The following is a 12,532-nucleotide window of genomic DNA, read 5'->3' on the forward strand; positions in this document are numbered from 1 at the left end:
TGACTGTTAAACAATCCTTTGCAAGAGGAAGCAAGTATGAAAGCTGTCAACCAGTCACAAAGCATATCACAGATGCCATGGCAACTATGCTAGTATTAGATTTGCGACCATTTTACCAGAAGGTTCGCAAAAATGTAATTATTGGGCTACAAAATGACATTCTACCCACTGTACACTTAACCACAGATATGTGGACAAGCGGAACTGGGCAAACTAAAGATTATATGATTGTGATAGCCCACTGGGTTGGTGATTCACCTTCACCAGCAGGGACAGCAGCAACATGTACCCAAGAACATCACATTTTTCAAAGGCAGGCTACTCTGTGTATCATCTGTTTCACTAAGAGGCATATTATTATTATTATTATTATTATTATTATTATCATAGATTTGTAAGGTACCACAGTGCTCCACAGCGCCGTACAGTAGGGAAGACAAGGACATACATAAAACAGGACATACGTAAAACAAGAACAGACAAGGCAGACAAAATGAATGGAGACATGAAAACAAAGGGTATGGAGGGCCCTGCTCATTAGAGAGTTTACCTTCTAAAGGGAAGAGGGCACAGCTGAAACAAGAGGAGTGAGTGTGGCTCAGAGTGGAGATTGGGATAGTTGTGAGGGTGCATTAGTGTGAATAGTGTTATCGAGGATAAGGTCACCTCTAAAAAAGAGATGGGTTTCCAAAGAGCATCTAAAGATTTGAAGGCTGTGGGAAAGTCTAATTGAATGTGGTAGGGAATTTCATAAGTGGGGGGCAGCACGGGAGAAGTCTTGAAGGCGGGAGTGAGAGGTGGTTATCAGAGAAGGGACAAGGTGCTAGTCAGAGGTAATAACACTGACAATCTGTTTGAAAAACTAAGGAATGTCATTGCAACATGGCTTATTCTGCTTGGACTCTCCTGAGGATATGTGATTTTTGATAACGCTACCAATATTGTTAGAGAATCACAGCAGGGGGAATTCCATCACATTCCCTGTTTTGTTCACACAATTAATTTGGTGGTACAGAACTTTTTAAAAGATGACAATGACATGCAGGAGATGCTGTCTGTTTCCTAAAATATTTAGGGTCATTTTCGGGATTCTGCAACAGCATGTAGGAGAATGCAGTAGCTGCAAGAAGAATATAATTGAGGGCAAATGTACTTTAGTCCAGTGCAGTGGAGAATACTTTCCGTGTTGTGTAAGGTTCTGAAACTACTCAAAGTAGTCACCTGTGAAAAGAGTGCAGACACTGTTAACTTGAGTCAAGTGACTCCCCTAATTAGACTTTTGAAAAGCAGCAAGAGAAATTAAAGGAGGAAATGAAACAATGCAATTCCGCTAATTATGTTGGACTTGTAGACTTAGTACTTTATTGGCTTCGCCAGGATCCAAGAGTTATCAACATCTTGAAATCGGATTATTACATTTTGGCAACTGTTCTTAATCCTAGGTTTAAGAGCTATGTCTTCTCTTTCTTTCCAACTGACCCAGATCTCAAGAGATGCAATGAGCTCCTGGTCAGCAAGCTGACAGCTCAAGTGGTACATGACACAATGACGTCTCCTTCAGTTTCTCTGGAAATTGCTGCAAGGAAAACCTTAGCTTTCCCAAGACATCCAGTGGTGATGCAGATGAGTCTGCACAACATTTTGACATTTGGTCTGGTCTAAAAGAATTTCCCAAGCATTATGACAGCTCTTCCGTAAAATGAACTACAAATTCCATGAGGAAGGCTATTACCAGCAATTATATCAATGTACACAGACTTTTGTGTTGGGGGATTCCAGTGGGGGTGAATTAGTATTGCTTAAGGATGATGTACACACCGATGAGGGTAAATATGATGACAGTGTAGATTGAGCTGCTGAGATCTAGTTGAGAGAAGGGAGCTAGCTGGTGTTGGTATGCTTGGTAATATTTTGGGTAGAATGGCATGTTGGCAATTTTATATTTTTCTACAGTAAACTTTCACCTTTATTAGAGAGGTATTTTTTCTTTAAAAAGGTACAAGCTTTTTATTTACATTTTTGCTTCCCACTATGCACTTGAACATAGGCTTTAGCACATGAGGTAGAGTGATTAGTATTATCATAACTGAAACTGGAGAGTGACAAGAACAATGCCACCCCTCCTCTTTCTGTATGAGCTATGGCACAGTAAAATGTCACTGAAGACTTTTAAGAACACTAACAGCCCTATTATTACAATTTCTGTTTCAGCACTGAACCCTGTCACCTCTTTTGTTTCTGAGTGAGCTATGGCACAGTAAAATGTAACTGCAGATTTTGATGAACACTGCCAGCCCTATTATTTCTATTTCAGCAATGACAATTAGTAATGGAGCAATGGAGCTCTCCCGAATGTCACTGGAGACTTTGAAGAACACTTCTACCCCTCCTCTTTCTTTTCTACTGATGATGCTGCCAAACTGCACTAGAGACTGCCAAGAAGCGTGCTACCCCTTCTGTCCCTCTGTGAAATGGCAATGGGTCACCGTGGAGGGCGCGCAAAAGTACCGAGCCGACTTGGATCGACTAAGTTCGGATGTGTTCGGTTCTCAGGGAAACGAGATTGAGCATCTCTAGTCACAATGCATCAACCATGTCTTTTAATAAGTGACCTCTAATAGCATATACTGTTCCTGTACATTCTTACGTGACACTGCTCGGATGACTGAAGCACATATAAAAAATTATGGAGTCCAGGTAACACTGGGTTATGTGGCAAAAATAAATGTATATAAAGTCTTTTTCACTTGTGACACATTCACTAACCCTTTTCAAAGCTTTCTAAACTGTTTTTCTTATAATTTCCTTCTATGGCATTATTTTTCACATTTGCTCCTATTGTATTCGGCACTGGTGGGGGGGACTAAGGGGCAATCAGAAACAATGGTAGTCAGTGGACAGCAAAAGGCAGCCAATCAGTAGGCTGTCTGTTAGTGCACGGGGACCCAGAGTACTATGTTGCAGACAGGAAGTCACACATCACTTACTGTCTTCCTGATGTGAGGAGCGACGCCGGCCAGAACAGCTAAAGGTGAGCAGGGGTGGGGGGGAACCCTGCCTGTTCTAAGCTATGAGGGGCTGTCTATTCTAAACATTAGGGGGGCTTCCTATAATAAACTATAGAGGGGTCTGCCTATACTAAACTATAGGAAAGGGGGCCTACTATAATGTGTGAGGGAAAAGGGGTGTATGGTGCTATAATGTGTGAGGGAGTGGGAAGTCTTAATATATTGTGTGAAAGGAGGGCTGTCTTAATAGCACTTTGGTGGGAGGTAGGCTATTAATATAATGGTGGAGTTTAGGTGGGAGCTAATTATTTAATGGATGCTATTTTATTTGTGGGATGATGGTGGGGCAATTTAATTTATTCATTGGCCCTATTAAATTAAGGTGAGGTGACGGGACCTTTAATTTAATGCTAGGGTGGTTTGAGGCTATTAATTGAATGTGAGGCTGAGTTTAAGGTGGAGCGCTATTTATTAAATGTGAATATTAATTATTTAATGAAGGGGGTGGTTGAGGGAATTGGTTATATCAAACAAAAATGCTATTAATTTATTGCTGGGGCTGGTTGGGGAAAATAGGTTTATTTATTAAATGGGAACACTATTACTTTTATGTCAGGGCTGGTTTGAGGGAAATAGATCTATTTACCAAATGTGAGTACTATTATTTTAATGTTTGGATCGGAGGGAGGCCTAATTATTAAATGTGGGTGCTACTATTTTAATGCCGGGGCTGGTTGGATTTTTCTAAATTTGATTTACACATTTTTTTCCTAATAGGGTCTCCAACATTCCAGGACATGATAAAAGAGCAACTTATCTAAAGACACCATCAGCCACAGGTGGTGACAGTGACAAGAACAGATAGGAGAGAGCAGGACAGTCTGCCAACTGTCCTGAATCTAGTGGGGCAGTGCCGAATTTGGGTGACTCTTTTTTTTGCTTTGCTCTCCTTAATGACTCAGACCCGGAGGGTGCAGAGAAACAGTGTTTTTTTTTGTCGATACAATGTAAGTGCCATCTTTTTTGCACCCCTTATTTTTTTACATGAATTAATTTCAACTTCTGTCATTAATTAATTCCAACTTCTGTCAGATGAATCCCCAGGTAAGCTTTAACACAGATAAAAAGCATAAAGACTTCTGTGAGTTGGTAAGATTAACATATATTGCAAAATGCAGAACCTCCTCTTGTACTCCAGTTTGTACAAGGAGAATGCAGAGGATCAGTGTAATTTGTGTGCATGTATATGTACATAATTATCTATAAAATAAGTTATATTGCCCATCAAATTTGATCAAAATGAGCAGACAAAAATATCTGTATGTGGTCAGCTTCCATTGGAATCCAGTCAATTGCTCAAAATCATATTTTTGTTTTCTACTTTGAAAGTAAAGATACGGATTAAATGTGTGTGTGTGGGTGTGGGTGTGTGTGTGTGTACTGCTAGATCTCACCTTGTGCTTTACAATGTCTCACTCCTCCAGAAAACCTTATTTTTAACTTGTGCTTGTCTTCAGGATACATTTGGCAACTGATATTTTGATATATACTTGTGAAATTAAGTTTACAGATTCTGCAAATAAATTAAAACATTTCTCACTTCCTAGACTGGTACGAGCCATTGTGGTCTTTTATTTATTTTATTTATGCTTAGCTATCAGATGATCCAATACAGAACATGTGAGATGCAGATAATGTACCTGCTTCAGTCTTTATAGTAAAAAATGGGACATGTCTACAGACCTGTGACACCATGCTGCTCTTCTGTCTCACTGTTGCACTGTAATGTGCTATGTGTGATAATATAGAGACATGCATGAAACATCACTCATCTTTATTTATATGTTCATTACCAGAATTAGCGTCTCCACAATAGGCTCAGTACCGTACCTCTGTAAACAGAATAAACTTTGCATTATGCACTGGTCACCAGAATGTATTTTGCATTGTATTTGGGCCACTAGACTTGGCTCTGTTTTGCATATCTGACACCAGAATTTGTCTGGTCTACTGTTTTTTAAACTGCATATGCATTGCATGCTGGTCACTTGATAAGTCTGTCTATTATAATCTGATTATTAGATGTGGCTCTTCATTATATTCTGGTGATCAGATGTGACTCTGTATTATATTTTGGTGATCAGATGTGGCTCTGCATTATATCCTGGTCATCAGATGTGGATCTGCATTGTATACTGGTCATTAGATGCGGTTATGTGTTGTATATCAGTCATTAGTTGAAGCTGCATTCGGTAGTAAGCAAGATGGGGTTTTTTATATTACAGAACAACTCTTTAAAAGTTCTAATTTTCCATATATTTATTTGCTATGCAATCCTAGGCCCACAACTGATAATTTATGCAACACTTACTGCATTTTTTCACCAAAAGCTGTCTTCTATTGATTTTTTTTTAGAATGCTGGGATTTTATGTATGGCATGAGCAGATGATGTTGCATTTCATACCTCAACAGAGCTTAATCAAGGTGACTTGGGAGTATGAGAGGGAGGATTGTAGTGTATCCTGAATGGATCAGTAGTGTAGCTACTTTATCCCAATTCTTAATTCAGGAATGTTGTAAGTTATTGGATACTATATATGAATGTAATTTGTTTCCTTTCTTTTATAATCAGTTAGTGAAGCATAGAAGTTTATTTTATGCTTTGAGTATATGCTTTGTATTACAGTTTATAATGCTTAACATGGCAGAAGTAGTATATATAGTATATGGGTAGTACATCTTGGGGGGAATTAAAATGGGCGTGTTACTGCCAAAAAATAACAAGGCCTGTGCACTATTACCGACATTACAGTAATAGTGCGCACTATTACCATTAATACGGTAATCTTTAACGCAGGTTTTTGCTCGCAGCTCAGGAAACTGTGAGCAGAAATCAGGGTTAATATTACCGTATTAATGGTAATAGATTTAGCGCTGCATTACTTGCGGCAGAGTTGAATTATCCCCATAGTATATGGAGTGTTACTTATGTATTGTAAACAGAGATGCTAGAATCCTGCCACATATCGTTTCTTGAACAAGTTTGTCGAATCAGTACAAAACTTTAAAAATGTTCCAGAATTTCTAGAATGTTTGATCAGTTAAGAAAATAAAGCTTAATTCAAGGAAATCTGACAGGTCCAACTATGGTCGAGCCACATCAACAATAGCTGAGCCTGTTTGATCATGTGCGAGCATGAATGAGCCGATACAAACATGATTGAGCCAGTTCACACCCAGCCTCATCACGATATTAATAATCATTGTGACAGGCCTATCAAAATGGCCACTGAGCTCCATTTTGTTGTATTCATACTTTTCTGTGTGTATTGTAAAATGCTTATCTGATCAAAGGCTGAGCCGAGACATCTCCACATATTATGCCAAGGCGGTGTCCCAGATGCTTCTGCACATGTGCAAAGAATGTATCTTTTTCATCAGTAATATATCTATAGAGAGTCTGAAAATATATTCATACACTTATATGTAAGTTGATTTCAAGACCCTTTGTTCTCTGAGTATAAAACTGGAATGTAGTCAGAGAGACCTTTGCCTCATGACAAAACCTTGATGCCGAAAGGTGTGTATTGTTTTTCCAGCTTTCATGTGGAAGAGAGGTCCTGGAAATAGACTGTTACTTGAACATATTGGAAGCTAAGTATTCGATTTACTTTTACTTTTTATATTATGTTATTAACTCTTTGAAACCGAAAGAACCTCATTCAACCTGGAACAATCATTCAGCAGGACAATATGCAGCAGTAGAGCATACCTGCACAAGAATTAATGCTTAACTTGATATATATTAATGTTTTAAATTGGAAATGGCAAAATTAAACACTAGTAACTTCGAAAACTGTAATGTACAAAGTTTAAATTTAAAAAAGATAAACTTTTTCATTACATAAAAATATTATTTAAAAATAAAAATATTTGAAACACTATTATAACTTTAATGCAAACAGAGAACAGGACTGTGAATGACGGACCTCCAAACTAGCAAAGTCAAATGTGAACTCCGAATGGCGACGCGAGCTGTGCATGTAAGAAGTTTGTGGCAATCAACTGGTTTGAAATTTTCAAGCATCTCTAATTATAAATTCATGTATAGGGCACCTGTTTAGATTTTGGTATAATATGATAGCAATCATTATGTATAATATACTTCAAACAGTTGGTTATGGTATCCTGTGCACTGATGTTTATAGTATGATAGGTACCATATGTTTGGTATATTGTGTTGGTCAATAGAGTAATACAATGTCTCTGTGGGGATTAGCCCCATATTTCACGTTATTACAATATCACTTTTGCCATTGTCAAATCACTGCTGTTAAATCAAAAATACATAGCGTACATTTATTTAATTTTTAAATGAAAACACAATTTTATCCTAAATTCATAATTTAGCATAGAATAAGAAAAATGACAAAGACATAGAATTCAATTAGTGTAAAGGGCATGAAAACCTTCAGACTCATCACATTCTCACCACTGTACAGGGCACCATGCAGTAGTAGACAATACCTTCACAAAAGCTCACTTCCAAAAGCAAGACGCTCCTTTTCTACTCAATCCCCTGGCTGATCCCAATAAATATTGAAAAATAGGAAGGCAAGAAAATCCTTATTTAAAATATAAATCTAGGAATTTGGTTGTGTTATCCCTCTCCTGGTGGACCCATAATACCCTTTTGACCATTTATTAAAAGACTGCTGATTGTTATGAAGTAGATAGATATATTTATGTGGTTCCAGTTATTGTTAATGGAAAACCAAAAAGAAGATTTTGTAGAATCTTCATTTATATATTATGGGCCTGCTGCTGAGTTGAGATTACACAAGTTTTCGTAGCATAAATGTCACAAATGTGGACTGCACGTGCCCACAAAGAGAATGAATGCATATGCGCCAATGCAGACTTGCTCATATCTGCCACTTGTGCCTCCGTATGACTGGAGATAAGGAGTGGGGGAGGGAAGGGACAAGCAAACATAGGCTGTTTACATTAAGGCTGGCTCATGCAGATATGCAGAAACATGCATATAAGCCTGTTAGTTAGCGGATATCTTGCACCTGCTAGAAGGCACACTGATTATGATTTTGCGTAAACCAAGCACATATGCTGCCGATGCGGAGCCAGATGCTTCTTGGGTGAAATATGCAATTTTTGTATGCTTTTGTTTTTTAAGAGTAATTTATGCCCATATCGCGATCAACTCTGTATCAGCCCCAATATGTTCTAGTGGAATTTAATTAAAAAAAGATAATTTTGCTGCTCTTAAAAGGATGGAAGAGAAGAGGTAAGTAGAATTGGAAAAAAATCTCAGTTATACAAGGATTTTTTATATCAGGTCACAGCATTGTGTAAGTTCTTCTCCCTTGAATATTAACAGTGCAATGCTAAAACAAACAAAACTAACAGTGCTAATAGATTTAGTTAGTTATGTAATTGAGCAGTGGAGGGGCCTGGGTGAAAGGGGAGGATGTTAGGTTGCTATGGCTCTCATTTGCATGGTATTTCAAAATACAACATTCATGTGGGATTAACATTCACAGCTAAATACATTGGATGGAAAACTGAATCTAATATGACAGTGTGTATGGCCTATGAATTCCAGCAATACAGACGCTATGTCTTCTACTTAAATCTATTGCATAATGCTGTAAGAGTCTCAAGAGAAAGTTCATTAAAATTAATGTGTGTATAATTATGTTAATTCATAGGCCATTTGTACTGTCATAAATTATTTGCTGTTTGAAATGTCCATTATTGAGTTGCATGTAAAGCACAACCTCATATGATAAAACAGCTATATTCACCTTGAAATGAATTCTTAATAGATATTTTTCTTCATATTCCTTCCATCCATGAGAGGAAAGCAGAAGCTTGAATAGCAACCGTTATTAAATGGCAACTTAATTGGTGAAACTAGGTTTGGTATTCTTAGTCTATGTTCAAAAAGAGCATTGCTTCCTTTGTTGTAAATAAATCTTTAATATTGCACTGATGTTCATAAATTCAATGTTAAATAGTCCACATATACATGCCAATAAACTACATAACTAGTACTGCAGTTAACATTAGCTATAACTTTATATTCTCACCCATTAGAGAAATATTCAAAGTTATAAGTCTCATCATTACAAAGGCAGCACATATTACAATAAATGCAATTTCTCCATAAGTTATTCACTTTTATCCATATTTTTTCTGAAGGTGATATTTTTTATCGGGAATTGTAGTATTCACATATAGTTAATGTGTAGGATCACAAACATTAGAATGGACAACTATTGGGTTAATTAGTTTTTGGTGCCCCTATGTTCCCCAGCCCCTACTATCTGGGAGGGTTGTGCTGAAGTCATTGCCCCCCACCGCCTCCGCACTGCTCTGAAATTCAGGAATTCACCCCATTATAATCCACCACTTCATGGGTCCCCAAGGCAGGCCCAGGTACTTTGTACCCAACACTATCCCCTTTAGGTATCAATTAATTCAGCAATAGAACCAACTAATTTATCATTGGAAGTGTTATTTCTGTGCATTTGACTTGTTGTTATTCAGTAAATGCTATGTAATATATTGGTCTCTCTACTGCTTATGCTCATGCATTGTCTAACTTGTTATTTGTACTTATTGTCATTTATATGTAGATTTGTATTTATTGTCATTTATATGTTTATTTGTAATTGAAAGAGGAAGAGTTATTTACCTCTCTGATGACATTTATATGCCATATAAATATTTTAAAAGGGTTTGGTTTTGTACCACTTATAAAGGGACAATTGTAAAGCGCTACGGAATATGTTGGCGCTATATAAATAAATGATGATGATGATGATGATGATACCACTTATAAAGGGACAATTATCTGTTTACCCATTTGTTATAAGGGGAACTGAATTAAAAAATGTACATCACTTATTGATCCATCTCATTTAAGTAGTACACCTCAAATCCAGTAAAGTTTTATATAAATGTTTTAGATTAAATAGGGAAAGTGTTCATTGTGCCCCATGTTCAGCATGGTCCGGCATATCGCAGAGGATAGAGAGCAGAGAACTTTGCTTGTACTTTACATATCTGGGGAAGGAATACAACATTTTTTTACAGCCCCAACCAATAGGTTAGTCAATGTTTCTCAGCAAGTATTGATACTTTCAGATCCCATGAAACAGCAATATTTCTAAACAAAATATGCTTTAAACCATATTAAATTGTAGCAAACAAAATATCTCTATTGTAACTTACTTTGCTTATGCTGAATTCGAGATTTTTTACAGTGGTAAGCAATTTCCTGTCTGCAGTGCATGGAATTGTTAATTGTAGCCTGAAGCTGATCCATATCAGCCGAGTATTTGAAATTCATTGTATGGGGGTTCTCCCGATCAGAGCTCTTCACCTTGTTCAGGTCTGTGTTGTTGTGATGTAATATACTTATTGTCGTGTCTAGTTAAAGTAGGAGAGCAAAGAAAAAGTTCTAATACTTCTAATATTTAATAATAATACTTTAAACAGCAAAGCATACACTTATACTCAAGTTCAGGTAAAATAAAGAGTTCCAATGCACAACAAGAGGCGCATGTGAGACATTTGGCTTCTCTTTTTTCTAGGGATGACAATGTTTTGATCAGATTGCAAAAGAGAATTGCAACATCACACTCCCTATTAAGATATTGTAACTTAAATAGAAATGTAACTGATATATATATATTTTGTCATAAGTATATAAGTATATAAATGGCCCATATATGGGAACAATTTGCTATGTTGGAGAATAGCATGCTATCTATATAAAGTTTCACCTTATGATTCAAGTCTTGTTAATCAATCTATTCTAACATAAATTGTAACTCTGTACTAAGGAAAAGGAAGGCAAGATTTGGCAAACTCAGTCACTTTGTATGACTGGTAATGTAAGCCTCTTTCTTTTGTTATACTACAAATTACATTTCCATGTAGTTATTATATTTTATTCTCTTTCTACGTGATAGAACCCTTTTATTGGTGCAAAAGAGAATGCACGACTAAATCAAATGCAAGACAATGAAAAGAGGCGACTGATTTCAGAACTTGTTCAATACTAACAATATCTCTTTGAAACATTTTTTTATTTGAATTTTAACAATGCTCATGGTTTCCATATTTGTTCTTGCAATGTGGTTATGTCCTCTGGGCTCCAGGTGTAAGAGAAGTCCCAGGCTTCCAAGTGTGTATGTGGTGTGATCGAAAGAGACCTATTACAGACTGAGTTGAAGCTTATAAACCTGTACCCATAATGCATTGCTTTAGGTGGGAGTGGTTGACCTCTGCCACACCCATGCCACTGGACACTGACTGCAATGATGACTCACAGCTCTGTGTTTCTTAGTAAGCACATGTTCTTTCCTTTGTTTGAACCTCTCTGCCAAATGCCACATGTAAGAGAATTTTTTTAGTTGGAATGCTCTGGCTTTCAGCCAGTTCATATCTTAATCTGCGCATAAGTTCGGTGCATGTAAACAGCAGTGCATTGTTAGCGACCATTATGCGTGGCTCAAGCTTCGCCCACCGCGACTGTGTCATCAATGGCGATATAGGAGCTCCTTCACATACTCCCTTCTATATTTAGAATATTTGTTTTAAGGCAGACTAAATTCTATCATGGATGGACAGTAGTAAAGGAAGCAAAATTATTTTACAATGCTCTCTATTGATATAGAAAATATAACAAATAAAAGGGTGTCATGAAATTGCTGCATATGACCTAAGTGGCCTCAATTATATTTACATAAAAAACACATGGTGATTAAGTGCCAGAGATGTCACATTGAAGGGATCTGTCATTACTGGGAATAAGGGGGTTGTATTTTGTAAAGTTTCTGTGTGTGTTTTAAACAAACATATGTTTCAGTCTGTCAGGTTAAATATTCAGAAGAAGGATCAGCTAAATTTTCTTATATTACTGAACACTGAGTAACACCAGCAGCTGTTCATGAATTCTCATGGGTAAAGTGGAAACTACCTTGTGCTTTATATAATATAGAAAAGTGGATGAAACGTGTTTTGAAATGTGTATTTCACAAAAATATATGCAGCTCATTATAATACGAAACTCATTAGACATTTTGGGCTTCATTTACTGATGCCACAATTTTCAGCTCAAAATCAAAGCCTAACGTGTGCATTTTGGGTTGCACAAATCTTATTATACATGAACCTGATAATACTGTTTAATTATGCCCTTACTGTAAGTACTGTAAGTAACTTGAGCTATCATAGCCCAATCCATCCCCCAATGGGCTGAAAATGCAGGTTACACTGTATTTACTATTAGAGCCGTTGCAGGGGGCCAATTATGACCTACCCACAACACAAGCTAAAATCATAGTTATCTTGAATCTTTTTGGAGTATCTCAAATTGAGGTTAGTTGTTCTTTAAAGACATTTTAATGCTGTGAACTACCGTCTACAGCTGGTAACACTTTGATTGTCACTGGTTGACATTTTCGCTAAAATGGGTTAAAGTACCACTGTGATA

General features: G+C 37.0%; 1 protein-coding gene across 1 annotated transcript in view; it reads right to left on the reverse strand.

The window, feature by feature from the left end:
• The window catches only part of CNTNAP4 (contactin associated protein family member 4), a 250,097-nt gene that overhangs the window by 62,180 nt on the left and 175,385 nt on the right, over positions 1–12,532 (reverse strand). The window contains exon 13 of the mRNA XM_075211115.1: positions 10,264–10,461. Coding sequence (XP_075067216.1) covers positions 10,264–10,461 — 198 coding nt within the window. The remainder of the gene's footprint in view (positions 1–10,263; positions 10,462–12,532) is intronic.

This window comes from Mixophyes fleayi, chromosome 1, assembly GCF_038048845.1.
Source record: "Mixophyes fleayi isolate aMixFle1 chromosome 1, aMixFle1.hap1, whole genome shotgun sequence".
NCBI lineage: Eukaryota > Metazoa > Chordata > Amphibia > Anura > Limnodynastidae > Mixophyes > Mixophyes fleayi.